We start from the raw sequence: 12,246 nt of genomic DNA on the forward strand, positions 1-12,246 counted from the left end.
AAAGGTTCCTACTTCCTATCCTCGGGGGGGAAATCCACTCACTGCATGGAATTGCAGAGAATATTGGTCCAAGAAAACCGTCACTGACTTTGTGGGAGCCTAATGTCAAAACGCGTGGTCCACATACTTTAAATCCAAGCCCAATTTCGAACAATCTGGTCCAGACCTTTTCAAGCCCAAAAGGACTCAATATTCATTTTCACAAACCGACCATATCAAAACTGAAAAATCTTGAACTTCAAAGCCGATCCAACGGCGGAGACCGCGTCTGGCGTAGCTTTCTTGAACTACCGGATCCGCCCGTGTAGACCACTTATCCTCGTCATACGCACACTCACACGCACAGAGAGTGAGACCCACTGTCATGGCAGCTGAGCTACAACCACCAGAAGCCCTAATAACCGCCGCCCCAACCGCCACGGCGGCGACTACGACAGCAACAACAGCAGAAACGACAACGACGGCCCCACCCTCGAGCGACAACCCAGGCCCAAGTTTGGCCCCTAAACGGCAGCGCCGGCCCAGCGTCCGATTGGGAGAGATCGGGGACCAGCCCGCCACGCTCTCCTACGACTCGCACGTGCGAAGGACCAAGCACCACCCCTGGAGGCTCCCCAAGGACCACTCCTCCAAGTCCGTGAAGGCTCGGTCGCTAACCAACCTCGTCAACGGCGGCGATTCCCACGATACTCAAGAACCACAAGAAGAAAGGAACCAAAACGGCGAGGGAAACCTCGAGTTCGCGAACCGGAAGAAGGCGAAGCGGGGCTCCACGAAGCGGGTCCGATCCAATTGGGTGACAAGGATCGACGAGGGAGCGGCGGCGGAGGGAGACAGCAGAGAAGACGGGAACAACGAGGGGTTTAGGGATTTCGATCCGGACTCGGATAGTCCGTTGAAGGACCACAGCCCGGTTCACTCGGTGGGCAACGTCGAGCTGGATTTGTGGCACGGGGTTAGGAGGCAAGGCCGGGCTAGGGTTTCGGAGAGCCGAGAGAACGACGCCGTTGATTTGGAGAACTACCCGGAGTCCGATTCGAGGGACCGGAGGTGTGGGACGAGCGAGGGGGTGAGGTCTTGGCTGATCGAATTGGGGCTGAGCCGGTACGCGCCGGTGTTCGAGATTCACGAGGTGGACGACGACGTTTTGCCTATGTTGACGCTGGAGGATCTCAAGGATATGGGAATCAATGCTGTCGGGTCGAGACGGAAAATGTACGCTGCAATTCAAAAGCTTCGCAAGGGGTATTCGTGAGTGTTAATGTGTTTTCTTTTTTTCTTTTTTCTTTTTGGTTCTTGTAGAACTTAAAAGGTTGTATTAAGCTGGTCTTATAAACCCTCGGTCATGGCTAAAATATTGGATAAAATGCATGTCTGAGATGGTCTGAGCTTCTTTTTCGTATAATGATAATCCCATTTTCTTTTTTGAGTTAAGTTTTGAAATGGAATGCCTTTGTATGTTTAACTTTTGCTTGGCTACTGCTGTTGGTTATGTTATGCATAACTTTGATTAATTGTTATAGGAAATAAGGGGGAAAGAAGATTTGCATTCTTGAGCTATTTCTTTGTTGATATAGCTGCTAATCAATGATAGGAACTATGTCTGATCTTAGCATTATTTGTAGATTTTGGAGTTGATTTGATAAAAAAATTGATCAACATTGATTGTTCACAATATATAGTATCTGTTACATACTTATTAGGTGCAATATGGTATTGCCTATTTAGCGAGGTTGTGTTATTGTTTCGACTGACCCTTTCAGTCAGGTTAAGTTTTTGTATGTCTCGTCCACTTGTCCTTTTGAGATGCAGATTTTTCATTGCATTGGTATCAGGTATGCGGGTGTAATTGTTGATCACAGTATTGGAAAGTTTCCCAACCCTCCTCCCATTCTTTCCGTCTATCCCTCAGGAAGAGATTGATTCTTCCTCAGGTAGCATGCCTTATTTCAAACCCATTGTTCAGGGTGTACACTGATTTACGAGGGCTTTGGACATGCTGAGAGTGTTAGTTTGCTTAGTTGTGCTTGCTTGTGCTTGGCTTGGCTTGATTATCTCACATAGAATATGGATGAACCTATTATTGATTGTTTGGATGGGTGGGTTGACTATCTTTCTGATCAAGACAATTCATAGTCTTTTACCATCACAGTATGTTGAAGTCATATGGATCCTGTTGTGTTGTATCTTAAGTATTGACCAAAACTTTAATTAACAATATTCTCTTTATGAATTATGGCTCAGTTAATCAGCTAGTAATTTCTTACTTGTTTGTGGTACCAAAACGAGTACATATTGACTTCCAAATCTAGTATCTCTCTTTGCAAAAAAGCGGGCCATTCCTGATACAAGAAAAGAATGTAGGCATATGGATTGTTGTCAGTTTTGTTTTGTCTTTGTTGGAGAATTATAGTACCTCTTGATTTGTCAATCTTCTGAGGTTCTGTGAAGGCTCTTCTCCTCTCTTATTATAGAAGTCTTCAGTTTAGCTGAGATGAACTTTACATTTCTGATTACTGTTTTAAAGAATTTCATTAGGAAATTTAAGCTTGCTCAAGCTGTCTGTTTCATATTTGGTGAGATATAAATTGGTTTGTTTCCTCTTTAGCTTCAGTTTTCTTTGAGGAGATCTTCTCTTTATTGGTTGTACATCCTTTCTTCTTATTGAGCTTTTTTATGATGAAATTAATCAGAAGATAAACTTCTACCGAAGTCATTGCATTGACAGAAGACTGATCAGCCTTCTCTTGCATAACATTGTTACACAATTTAGTTTAGTCTCTTCCCAAAACCACAGTTTGTGAAGGCTCTTTTTCAAATTCTTTAACATAAATCTGGTTTGTGTTCTATTCTTGATGGTGAGCGGCATCTGCCAGTGTTGATCCTCATTGGCCATTTGACAGATGTTGAAACAAAAGCATAGTATTACATTCGACCATGAAATATATTTATGGAAAGATAATGCTATCTTATCTGTCTTGGAAACTATTGTATCTGTCTTGGAGGATTCCAAGACAGATACAATAGCATTATCTTTCGGTTATAAGTCTCACTTTCTTCTTGGAGGAACAACCTTGTACTTTAAAATGAGTTCAATGGTCCTTCAAAAAAAAGTGATGCTTATGTTGTTGTAATCTCTGTATTATTGTATATGTTATCATTTAGTTAGAAGGTACTTAGTAATGCCCCCACCCCCCATCTTTTTGTTCTAGCTAGACAATATTTCAGGTAATTTTCTCCTATATGAATTGACCATTTTTTGCATGACTCTAGTTTGCCTATGTTGCATGATTGACGTTCAATTATTGGTTTATCTGCCCTTTAGATCAGATAGTAATGCCTTTCCCTCTTGTGCATGCGCTCGATCACAAACTTTCACGCACAATTGTTCAGGTTTTCTGAAATGGTTGGTGCTGTCTGTTTAGAGGAGTGTCAACAAATTTTGATGGCTATCTGGGTCAGGTTTTCAGCCTCTAGTTTGGCTTTGAATCTCTTTCTATCTCTGTGCTCTCTCTCTTTTATATGTTTGAAATGACCAGGTTATAGTTTAAAAATATGCAGTTCTTAGGTAATAGGACTTCTTAGCTTTGAAGATTGTTCATTCTCTAACCTTATAATCCTTTTGAACTTCAGGTTTGACTGTCTTTTTTGAATTGGGATCATGGTATCGTGTCTCAGATTAAAAAATTTCTTAGGTTCTCTGTCAAATGTCAATATCATAATTGACCATAGAGGACCGTCACAACGATCGTATCGATGATTGTCAGTGGATAGTCAATAGGGGCTAAGTATTAACCCGGGATTGAGATCTCCATACAACAATTGTGAGAGTTCATATGAAATTCACTTGCTCAAATAAATCTTGAAATACTTGGTCATCAATCTGAAGAGGTAGATTTCATAAAAGCTCTCTTGCATTTGGTGCATGAATTAATTGATAGGTGTCCATAAGGGTGTATCAACGGTTGTGGTTATTTCCTCTTAATTGTATCTGCAACCGATTTAGGTGGTTATTCATTTTTAAATAACTGCAATCACAATTGCTAGGCCAGTCAGTTGTTAACCGCAACTAGCAGTTATGCGGTTATTGAAGACCGGTGATTTATTGATAACTGTTTTTCTTAAAAATCCAAAATACCTTAATTAAATTTAAATATATTTTTGTTAGTATAATTGGAATCCTGGTCGGCAATGCGCCTACAAAGTTAACCGTTATCTTAACTTTAAGATTTAAGACAATTCGCAATCCTATATCTAAATAGATTATCTCTTTCATAAACACGTAATGATGAATACACGACACTTTTCTGCAGAGATTTACTAAAATTATGTGAACTTATGCCTTTTATTTATTTTATTTTATTTTTCCTTAAGAGACCAAGTTAGTTCCAAAACAAAATGCAATTGCCATTCATTGTTCAGAATCTGGCAAAGCACTAAAGTAATCACATACACGGCCACTAAACAACAGCTTTTCACAAAAATGGGTATTTATATATTTTTAATATATATAATATATTATAAAATGATTATCCGATTATTAACTGCTTTTGTCAATCCCTATTACCAGTAGATGATAATCGCAGCCGGCTTAAACGGGTTATTCAGTTACAATTATTAACTGTTATATAATTATACAATTGTTAGCGATTAATAACTGTCCTCGTGGGTTGGTAAATTCTTTAACTGTCCGCTAGATTTTTATGGAACCGAAGGGCCAGTGTTACGGTATCCAGCAATCAAATCAATTCAGGCTCATGTGGTTTGGGGTGTTTGGAAATTTGAAGCACAGTCTTATGATCTGAATTTGTCCATCCAAGTTATGTGGGCTTGATCCAATTTGGCCCATTCCAAGATGCAGAGCCGAATTACTACTAGCCCAAGGCAAAAAAGTTGAAAAGCTGAAACCCAGACGTAAATACCAATTTCTTGAGCTAGCATCCAAGATGGTCTTTCTAGTGTGACACGTGTTTGTGAATTTGTCTAACACTCAAATTCTTTCTTTGAGTATGTATGATGCAGTCTAACCTATTTATTAAAATGGGTTGACAAATAAATCCTTATTGAAATTAATTTGAATTTAGAATATCTTAAAAATTGGTCTAATGACGAATAAACTTCTTATCTGAAAAATATTACTAGAGTTCTAAGAAAGCTTCTTAGTGTTACATAGTTAATAATATCATACAAAAGATTTTATAAATATAGCATGAGCATTACAGGAGCACTGCATGAGGTGGCCCTAACGAGGGCGTCAGAGGTTTTGAGTGGGGGAGTTTGTAACAGTTCGATCTCATATTGGGAATAGATGAATAGCTCACATAGAGTGTGTAGTTTATAAGAGATAGTAATGAATGTTAAGTCCCACATTGCCTAGTTATTAGGTGAAACTGGGCTTTATAAGAACATCTCCAATAATAAAAGTTATAATAGCTATTGAAAAAGGCCAACTCTCTACTTTAATTACTGTTTATCCTATATTCTCTCCATCAGATTTACTATTCAACTCTTTACTTACATTTAAAATATTATTTCTCATTCTTTTTTTATTATATTTTTTTAGGGAAAAAAACACTTTGCCCCCCTCTTTTATCCACAGCCTGGCGATATACCCCCCAATGTACCAAAATTAAGAGATGACCCTCCCGAACTTGCCAACGTGTGGCAAAAAATACTTTTCGTCCAGTCGCCTGTCTGTTTGGACGGAAAGTCGGTCATATACGTTGCACGTGACCTTTTAATGTATTTTCTCTTCCAAAATTGCCCATCTGAAAAACGCATCGTTTCACTTCCTTCACTCATGCTCCAGCTTTCCTTTTAACTTTCTTTCACTTTTGTTCTTCCATGTCTCCTCGTCCTCGTGTATCCGCCATTTTCACTCTCTTGTCTCTCTCAGAAACCCAGAAAGCTGAGCCAGAGAGACCCACCGGAGATAACGGATGTGTACGGGCTGTCACGGAGTGGAGCAGATCAAAGGCATCCATGAAGTTGCCTTGAGGAGATTGTGGGCAGGCCTGCCAATGGAACTATTGCAACTTGCCTATTCCAACTACTCAGAGTTCCTTGAAGTACTTGGGGACCAGAAAAAGGTAGCTTTGAAATTTCTAGTTGTTCCAGACCTACCTCAATTGCCACTTTTCTTCTTAAGAAGCCTTCATGCTGTAGCAATAAGTGGTCACAGAAAGTTCAGCGAGATGATGCTCTTGTGGGTCTAGTTCTTCCTCTTCCTGTTCTACTTACACTTAATGAATATCGGAACGGCTATTCTGATATGGAAGAAGCAGGTGGATTTTCATTAGAGAATGAACTTAACCTGCGATATGATGAAGTCAAGCAGGTGGCCAGTGAAATGGCCGTGTCACACTCTTGTCTCTCTCAGAAACAGTAGGAGGAGGGTGAATACAAGGGCATTCACGTAAATAAACAGAACAGGAAAAAAAATACAAAACAAAACTCACAACGATGATGGTGGGATCTAGGACGCGATGAATAGCTGCCGGGTCACCACCGGAATCAACGGCAAGGCGAGCTAGCTCCAGAACCGGCTCAGGAGGCCACCAAATGAGCTCATACTCCTCTCTGCGACTCCTTGCACCACGGTGAAGTTGGAGCATGTCGTCCACTGTGTAAAATCAACCGTTGTCGTCGTCCTACATGTCATCCATGGCCAGCCTGTTTGGATCTTGATTGTGAAGATAGAGAGGAACGTGAAGTTATGTAGTGGTCCGACTCTGTATAGGCACTTGTCTACAACCAAACGCGCCATGCTTTGCAAAAAGAAACCAATTTGTCTACACTCAAACTGATGCAGGAGGAAATCAGAAGCAACTATAGAATTAATTGGTCTATGATGTGGCGATGTGATTGGCTTGATTTAAGCAAGAAAGGAAAGGGTCAACTACTCAAGAAGGAAAGAAGAGACCTTTAGCAAGTTGTGATTTAGAAGATATTCTCTACCAATTGTCAACATCCATCAAGGGAAAGACCAAGAAGGAAAAAAGAGACTATCACAAATCTCTTGATTCATCTTTTAAAGAATTCCCATAATTATATTTACGTAATCGTCAAGTAATATTATGGTTATTATATTTTCCCTAATATGGTAATTCTTTGGCACCAAATATTTTCCATTAATTTGGAGATATTCTTTGGCACCAAGTATTTCCATAATATACTTATTTGTATTTATTTCAAGTCTTAGAAGATTTTACTTCCTTTAGTAGCCATTAGGGCTTTATTATAAATAGGGACGTTTGTAATAGGAATAAGGAATTAATCAATGAATTGAATTATTATCAAATTAGAGAGTTTCTCTCAAAACTCTGCGGAGTTATATCTTTTAGCCTACGGGCTTGTTTTATCTTTTGGGATAATTTTTCTGTCTTCTTCCTTGCAAACTACCCGTTGATTAGCCTACAGAATAATCGTTATTCTGTTCCGACGTCAATTGGTATCAGAGCTTCAGCACTTTCCTGAGACGAGTTCCTCATCAATTTCGATGGTTGGTGGTCGTAGTCGTGGTGGTCGTCGTGAGCAGGTTCCGAATGAGGAAGCTCCGCACCATGATCGTTCTTCATCAGTTTCGATGGTTGGTGGTCGTAGTCGTGGTGGTCGTCGTGAGCAGGTTCCGACTGAGGAAGCTCCGCACCATGATCGTAACGTTCAAGATATGATGATTGAGGATTTGCAGAGGCAAGTTGCAGAGTTAGCCCAGCGCCTAGCGGCGCAGGAAGTCGGCAATTGTGAGATGAACTCCGATTTCGATTCCACCTTCGACAACCTGTATCACAATCCTGCTCCATACCGGGAACAACGTGGTCGGGATGAAGAAATTGTTGATGAAGAGTTCCAAGAAGACGAGTTCATTGATGAGGAGTTCATACATGGAGATGTTCATGATGATGTTGAACATGAAGATGTTGAAAATCCTTCACAAGGATTTGTGGATTGGAATTCTCCCCCAATTTATGATGTCTATCATGAAGAAGAAGATTTATTGAAAGAGGTAAGTTTTGTGGGTGATGCAATAAAATTTATTGAAGAAAATAATGACTACTATGTGTTTGATGAAAGTCCACATAACGAGGGATTTCAGTTGAGTAATGAGGAAATTAGTTATGTTGATTTTCTTGGGATCAAAAATTTTCTATCAAGTTCTTCTAGTAATAATTTGAATGTTGGTTTTGGCGAGATGGATGACAATTTTAATTTTTGCGGTCAAGAAAGAATTGATAATTCTTTGAAGACTTTTATGGAGCGTGAATTGGAGAAAATAAATAAAAGACGTGAGAAGATTGAATTATTTCAATTTAGTGTGAGGCTAGTCGTTGTGATGGGTTGCAATTTATTTATCTTCTGGTTTCAAGTTAGTTTGGTATTGAGAAATACAGAATGGAATGAATTGATCGGCCATCCAAAAGATCGAGGTAAATAAGGTTCGAATTCGAGGACGAATTCTTTCCAACCCGGTGAGACTGATGCAGGAGGAAATCAGACGCAACTATAGAATTAATTGGTCTATGATGTGGCGATGTGATTGGCTTGATTTAAGCAAGAAAGGAAAGGGTCAACTACTCAAGAAGGAAAGAAGAGACCTTTAGCAAGTTGTGATTTAGAAGATATTCTCTACCAATTGTCAACATCCATCAAAGGAAAGACCAAGAAGGAAAAAAGAGACTATCACAAATCTCTTGATTCATCTTTTAAAGAATTCCCATAATTATATTTACGTAATCGTCAAGTAATATTATAGTTATTATATTTTCCCTAATATGGTAATTCTTTGGCACCAAATATTTTCCATTAATTTGGAGATATTCTTTGGCACCAAGTATTTCCATAATATACTTATTTGTATTTATTTCAAGTCTTAGAAGATTTTACTTCCTTTAGTAGCCATTAGGGCTTTATTATAAATAGGGACGTTTGTAATAGGAACAAGGAATTAATCAATAAATTGAATTATTATCAAATTAGAGAGTTTCTCTCAAAACTCTGCGGAGTTATATCTTTTAGCCTACGGGCTTGTTTTATCTTTTGGGATAATTTTTCTGTCTTCTCCCTTGCAAACTACCAGTTGATTAGCCTACAGAATAATCGCTATTCTGTTTCGGCGTCACAAACCAAGAGAGTCCGTGAGGATGTAGGTCATGGTGAGGAACGTGGCCATGGTGAGGAACAGAGTTTGACGGAACCTTAGCTTGTCTCAACCTTGCTCTGTTATATTAGCGATTCTGGTGATGATTTGCATGGCTGTGCTTGCATGTTGTCTCAACCTTGCTTTGTTATATTAGTGACCGGTTCGTCGTTCCTCCAAGTCTGCCGCCTATGTTGCCTCCTGGCCTTGGTTGGAGTCGTGTGAGAGTTTGGTTCAAACCCAGTTCTCTTCTCGTCGCCAAACACTTTCTGGACTCCATTTTGGGTTTTGTGGGAGTAAAGGGAATGAGGAACTTGAAGCAGGATTTCAGGTCTTGAGCAACGAGGGGGTTGATGGTGGAGGACTGAGGCTTGGGCCCGAGGAGAGAGAGCAAGTCTGAAGGGGTGGCTTTGGGCGTGGAAGGTGAAAGTGAGGATGGTTTGTGAAAGAATGGTAGCGAGGAGGAATATGACGCTGTAAGCGAGAGGGAGAGAAGGAAGGTCAGTCTCAGTGAGAGAGAGGGTTTGCCCGTCTCTCTCCCTCCCTAACTACTATTTCTTCAGCTTATGGGCCTGGATGACTATATTGACAAAAAAATTGCAGGACTGGTTTTTTCACCCGTCTGTTCATGTACGAGTTCACGACTCGGCGGTGGAGGAGAGACAAGGACATGCCGGAGACTCGATCGTTCTTCGTTGCTGGTGAGTTGGATGGGCGAGTTATCATCGCAGATGGGCACCACGGGATCAAGAATGGTTTTTTCTTTTCTTTGTTGGCCAGCCAGTGTATGTAGGAGACAGGGGTATTTTGGGAATGATTTATGCTTAAAAGGTCACGTGCAACGCAGATGATCGACTTTCCATCCAAATAGACAGACGAATGGACGGATTGTATTTTTTACCATGCGTTGGCAAGTTCGGGAGGGTCATATCTAAATTTTGGTACATTGGGGGCTATATCGCCAGGCTATGGATAAATCATGGGGGCAAAGTGTCTTTTTCCCTATTTTTATTATTCTTTTCTTCTCCTTCTTTTCCCTTCTTTCTCGGTTTCTCGATACACTTCTTCCCCCCTTTTCTTCTTCTTGTCCGACCCCTCTTTCTTGTTCTTTCTTTCTCTTTTCGTCTGAAACACACCGAGAGAGAGAGATCGAGGGCTTTAGGAAGAGACCCATGATGAGAGAAGAGCCGGAGATGGGAGAGACCCGAGAAGTCGAGACTAATCCGAGAGAGAACCTGCTGAACCTGACAAACCCAGATGAAACCCATCAACCCGATCCTCCATGAGTTGAGCTCCGGTGGCCTGAGATGAGTTCTGGTTGAGCTAGGCACGGATCTGGCGGAGTCATAGGTGATTTCCGGTGATTATGAGCGATTTTCGGTGACTAACTAAGGGGTTAATTTTGGTTGATGATTTTTAGTTGAACCCATCTAATTTTGAAGCTTGAATGTATCTCCCCTGTTTCGGTTATGTGTATCACGGCTAAAGTAATATTTATGGTTGATTTTGATGATTTTGGTTGGTTGTTCATGGCCGATTTTGGTTGGTTGTTCATGATTTTTGGTTGGTTGGTCATGGCCGGCTATTCTTCTAGAATCAGAGAGGGACGGAGAGAGGGAGAGAAAAAATATTAATAAAAAAAGTGTAACCAGATGAATAGTGAATAGCCAATGTTGGCTATTCACTGTTCATTGTTAAGGAAAAAACGTCAAAGAAGCTAATCTGTTGGAGATGAAAAAAGTGCAAAAAAAGATAAATTTGACTATTTTGGTTAAAGTAGCAACTTTGTTGGAGATACTCTAAGGGATTCTAAGAAAGCTTCAAATTGACTAGTTATTTTGGAGTGATAGCATAAACGTAGTTAACACTTTTTCCTATATAGGTCGTTACATTTATCCTCTTTTAGAACGAAACTTTCCATGGCTTGTCTCATGTTCGAATCACTTTTTATGTGTTCTCTTTATGAATCACTTTTTATGTGTGTTTTATTTACTAAGTCGTGGATTTATATTGTTATATTTTTTACTTGTAAAGCCTAAATTGTGTCAATCATGCTTTTTGTGGATTTTAGTATGGGAGATATAGTTGCCTATCGGTATCCAACATCGATCTTTTGTGTATGTAATAGACTTAAGGCATGTTTGGAATTGCGTTAAAAAACTTAAAAAACACTTTTTATACATAGAAAGCTATGCAAAGCTAAAATGGATATGTTTGGTAAAAAAAATTCAAAAAATACTTTTTTGCTCTAAAAAATGTAAAAACGTACTATGGAAAAAGCTTTAAAATAAAGCTTTTTCTAAAAAAAAAAAACCTATTTTTAGATATAAAAGCTTTATTTCCCACCATAATCCTAAACATGCTCTTAATGTTTTGGTATCTTCTATTTGTATTAGAAAAATGAAATTTTTACATCTTTTATACATTTTCTGTGTATCATTTTTTAAATCCACCATTGAATCGGTATGACCTTCATGTGGGTCCTATGGATCAAATGGTTAATTTTAAAAAGAGATGTACATAAGATATACAAAAGATATATGTATATTATGTCTCTATTTATGTATGGTTAATTTGTAGTAGCTCTGGTACATGCATCAAACTATGATAATTGATCAAATTAATAAGAATATTAGCACTTTTCCGTTGCTAGTTTCATTAATAAGGTATAACAGAAACACTCCAATCTGTTTATTAGTTAAATTATTTATATTGCATCAAGGGATCGACTAATCACATGGTTATCGAAATATTCCATGCCACATAGTGGATTATTATTATGAAGTAATGGATAATTTTGACCAAAAAATTAAAACAAGAAAAAGTAAATGTTACCCTAAAAGGCTTTTAGCAAAACAAGTTTATGACATTTCAAAATTATTTTTACTGAATTATTAAAGAGGAACTATTTGCCTTTATAGCTCAAATCTTTTTAGATTTATGTGATAAAAAGGTATTAATGAAAGTTTACATTAATAAAATGAAATAATATCTTTACGTACATGCTAATTAAGATAAAATTTAAGTGTATACTGCAATAAAGACAACATGCCTTTAAGACAGTTGGCCCTAGAGGAAAAACTATCAGAAAACAGATCTAAGAGGAGGAG

The 12,246-nt window shown here is 39.0% G+C and overlaps 1 protein-coding gene across 1 annotated transcript; it reads left to right on the top strand.

Moving 5' to 3' along the window:
• Window positions 1-224: 224 nt before the first annotated feature.
• On the top strand, window positions 225-1,429 carry LOC133858373 (uncharacterized). Its single transcript, XM_062293831.1, has one exon. It carries the CDS (start codon window positions 365-367, stop codon window positions 1,253-1,255), a length of 891 nt encoding a protein of 296 aa, XP_062149815.1. The 5' UTR covers window positions 225-364; the 3' UTR covers window positions 1,256-1,429.
• The last annotated feature ends 10,817 nt before the right edge of the window (window positions 1,430-12,246 follow it).

This window comes from Alnus glutinosa, chromosome 1 (genome assembly GCF_958979055.1).
Source record: "Alnus glutinosa chromosome 1, dhAlnGlut1.1, whole genome shotgun sequence".
Classification (NCBI taxonomy): Eukaryota; Viridiplantae; Streptophyta; class Magnoliopsida; order Fagales; family Betulaceae; genus Alnus; species Alnus glutinosa.

Excerpts from the sequence above, each read along its gene's own strand:
- LOC133858373 (XM_062293831.1), top strand. The coding sequence starts at position 365 with ATGGCAGCTGAGCTACAACCACCAGAAGCCCTAATAACCGCCGCCCCA.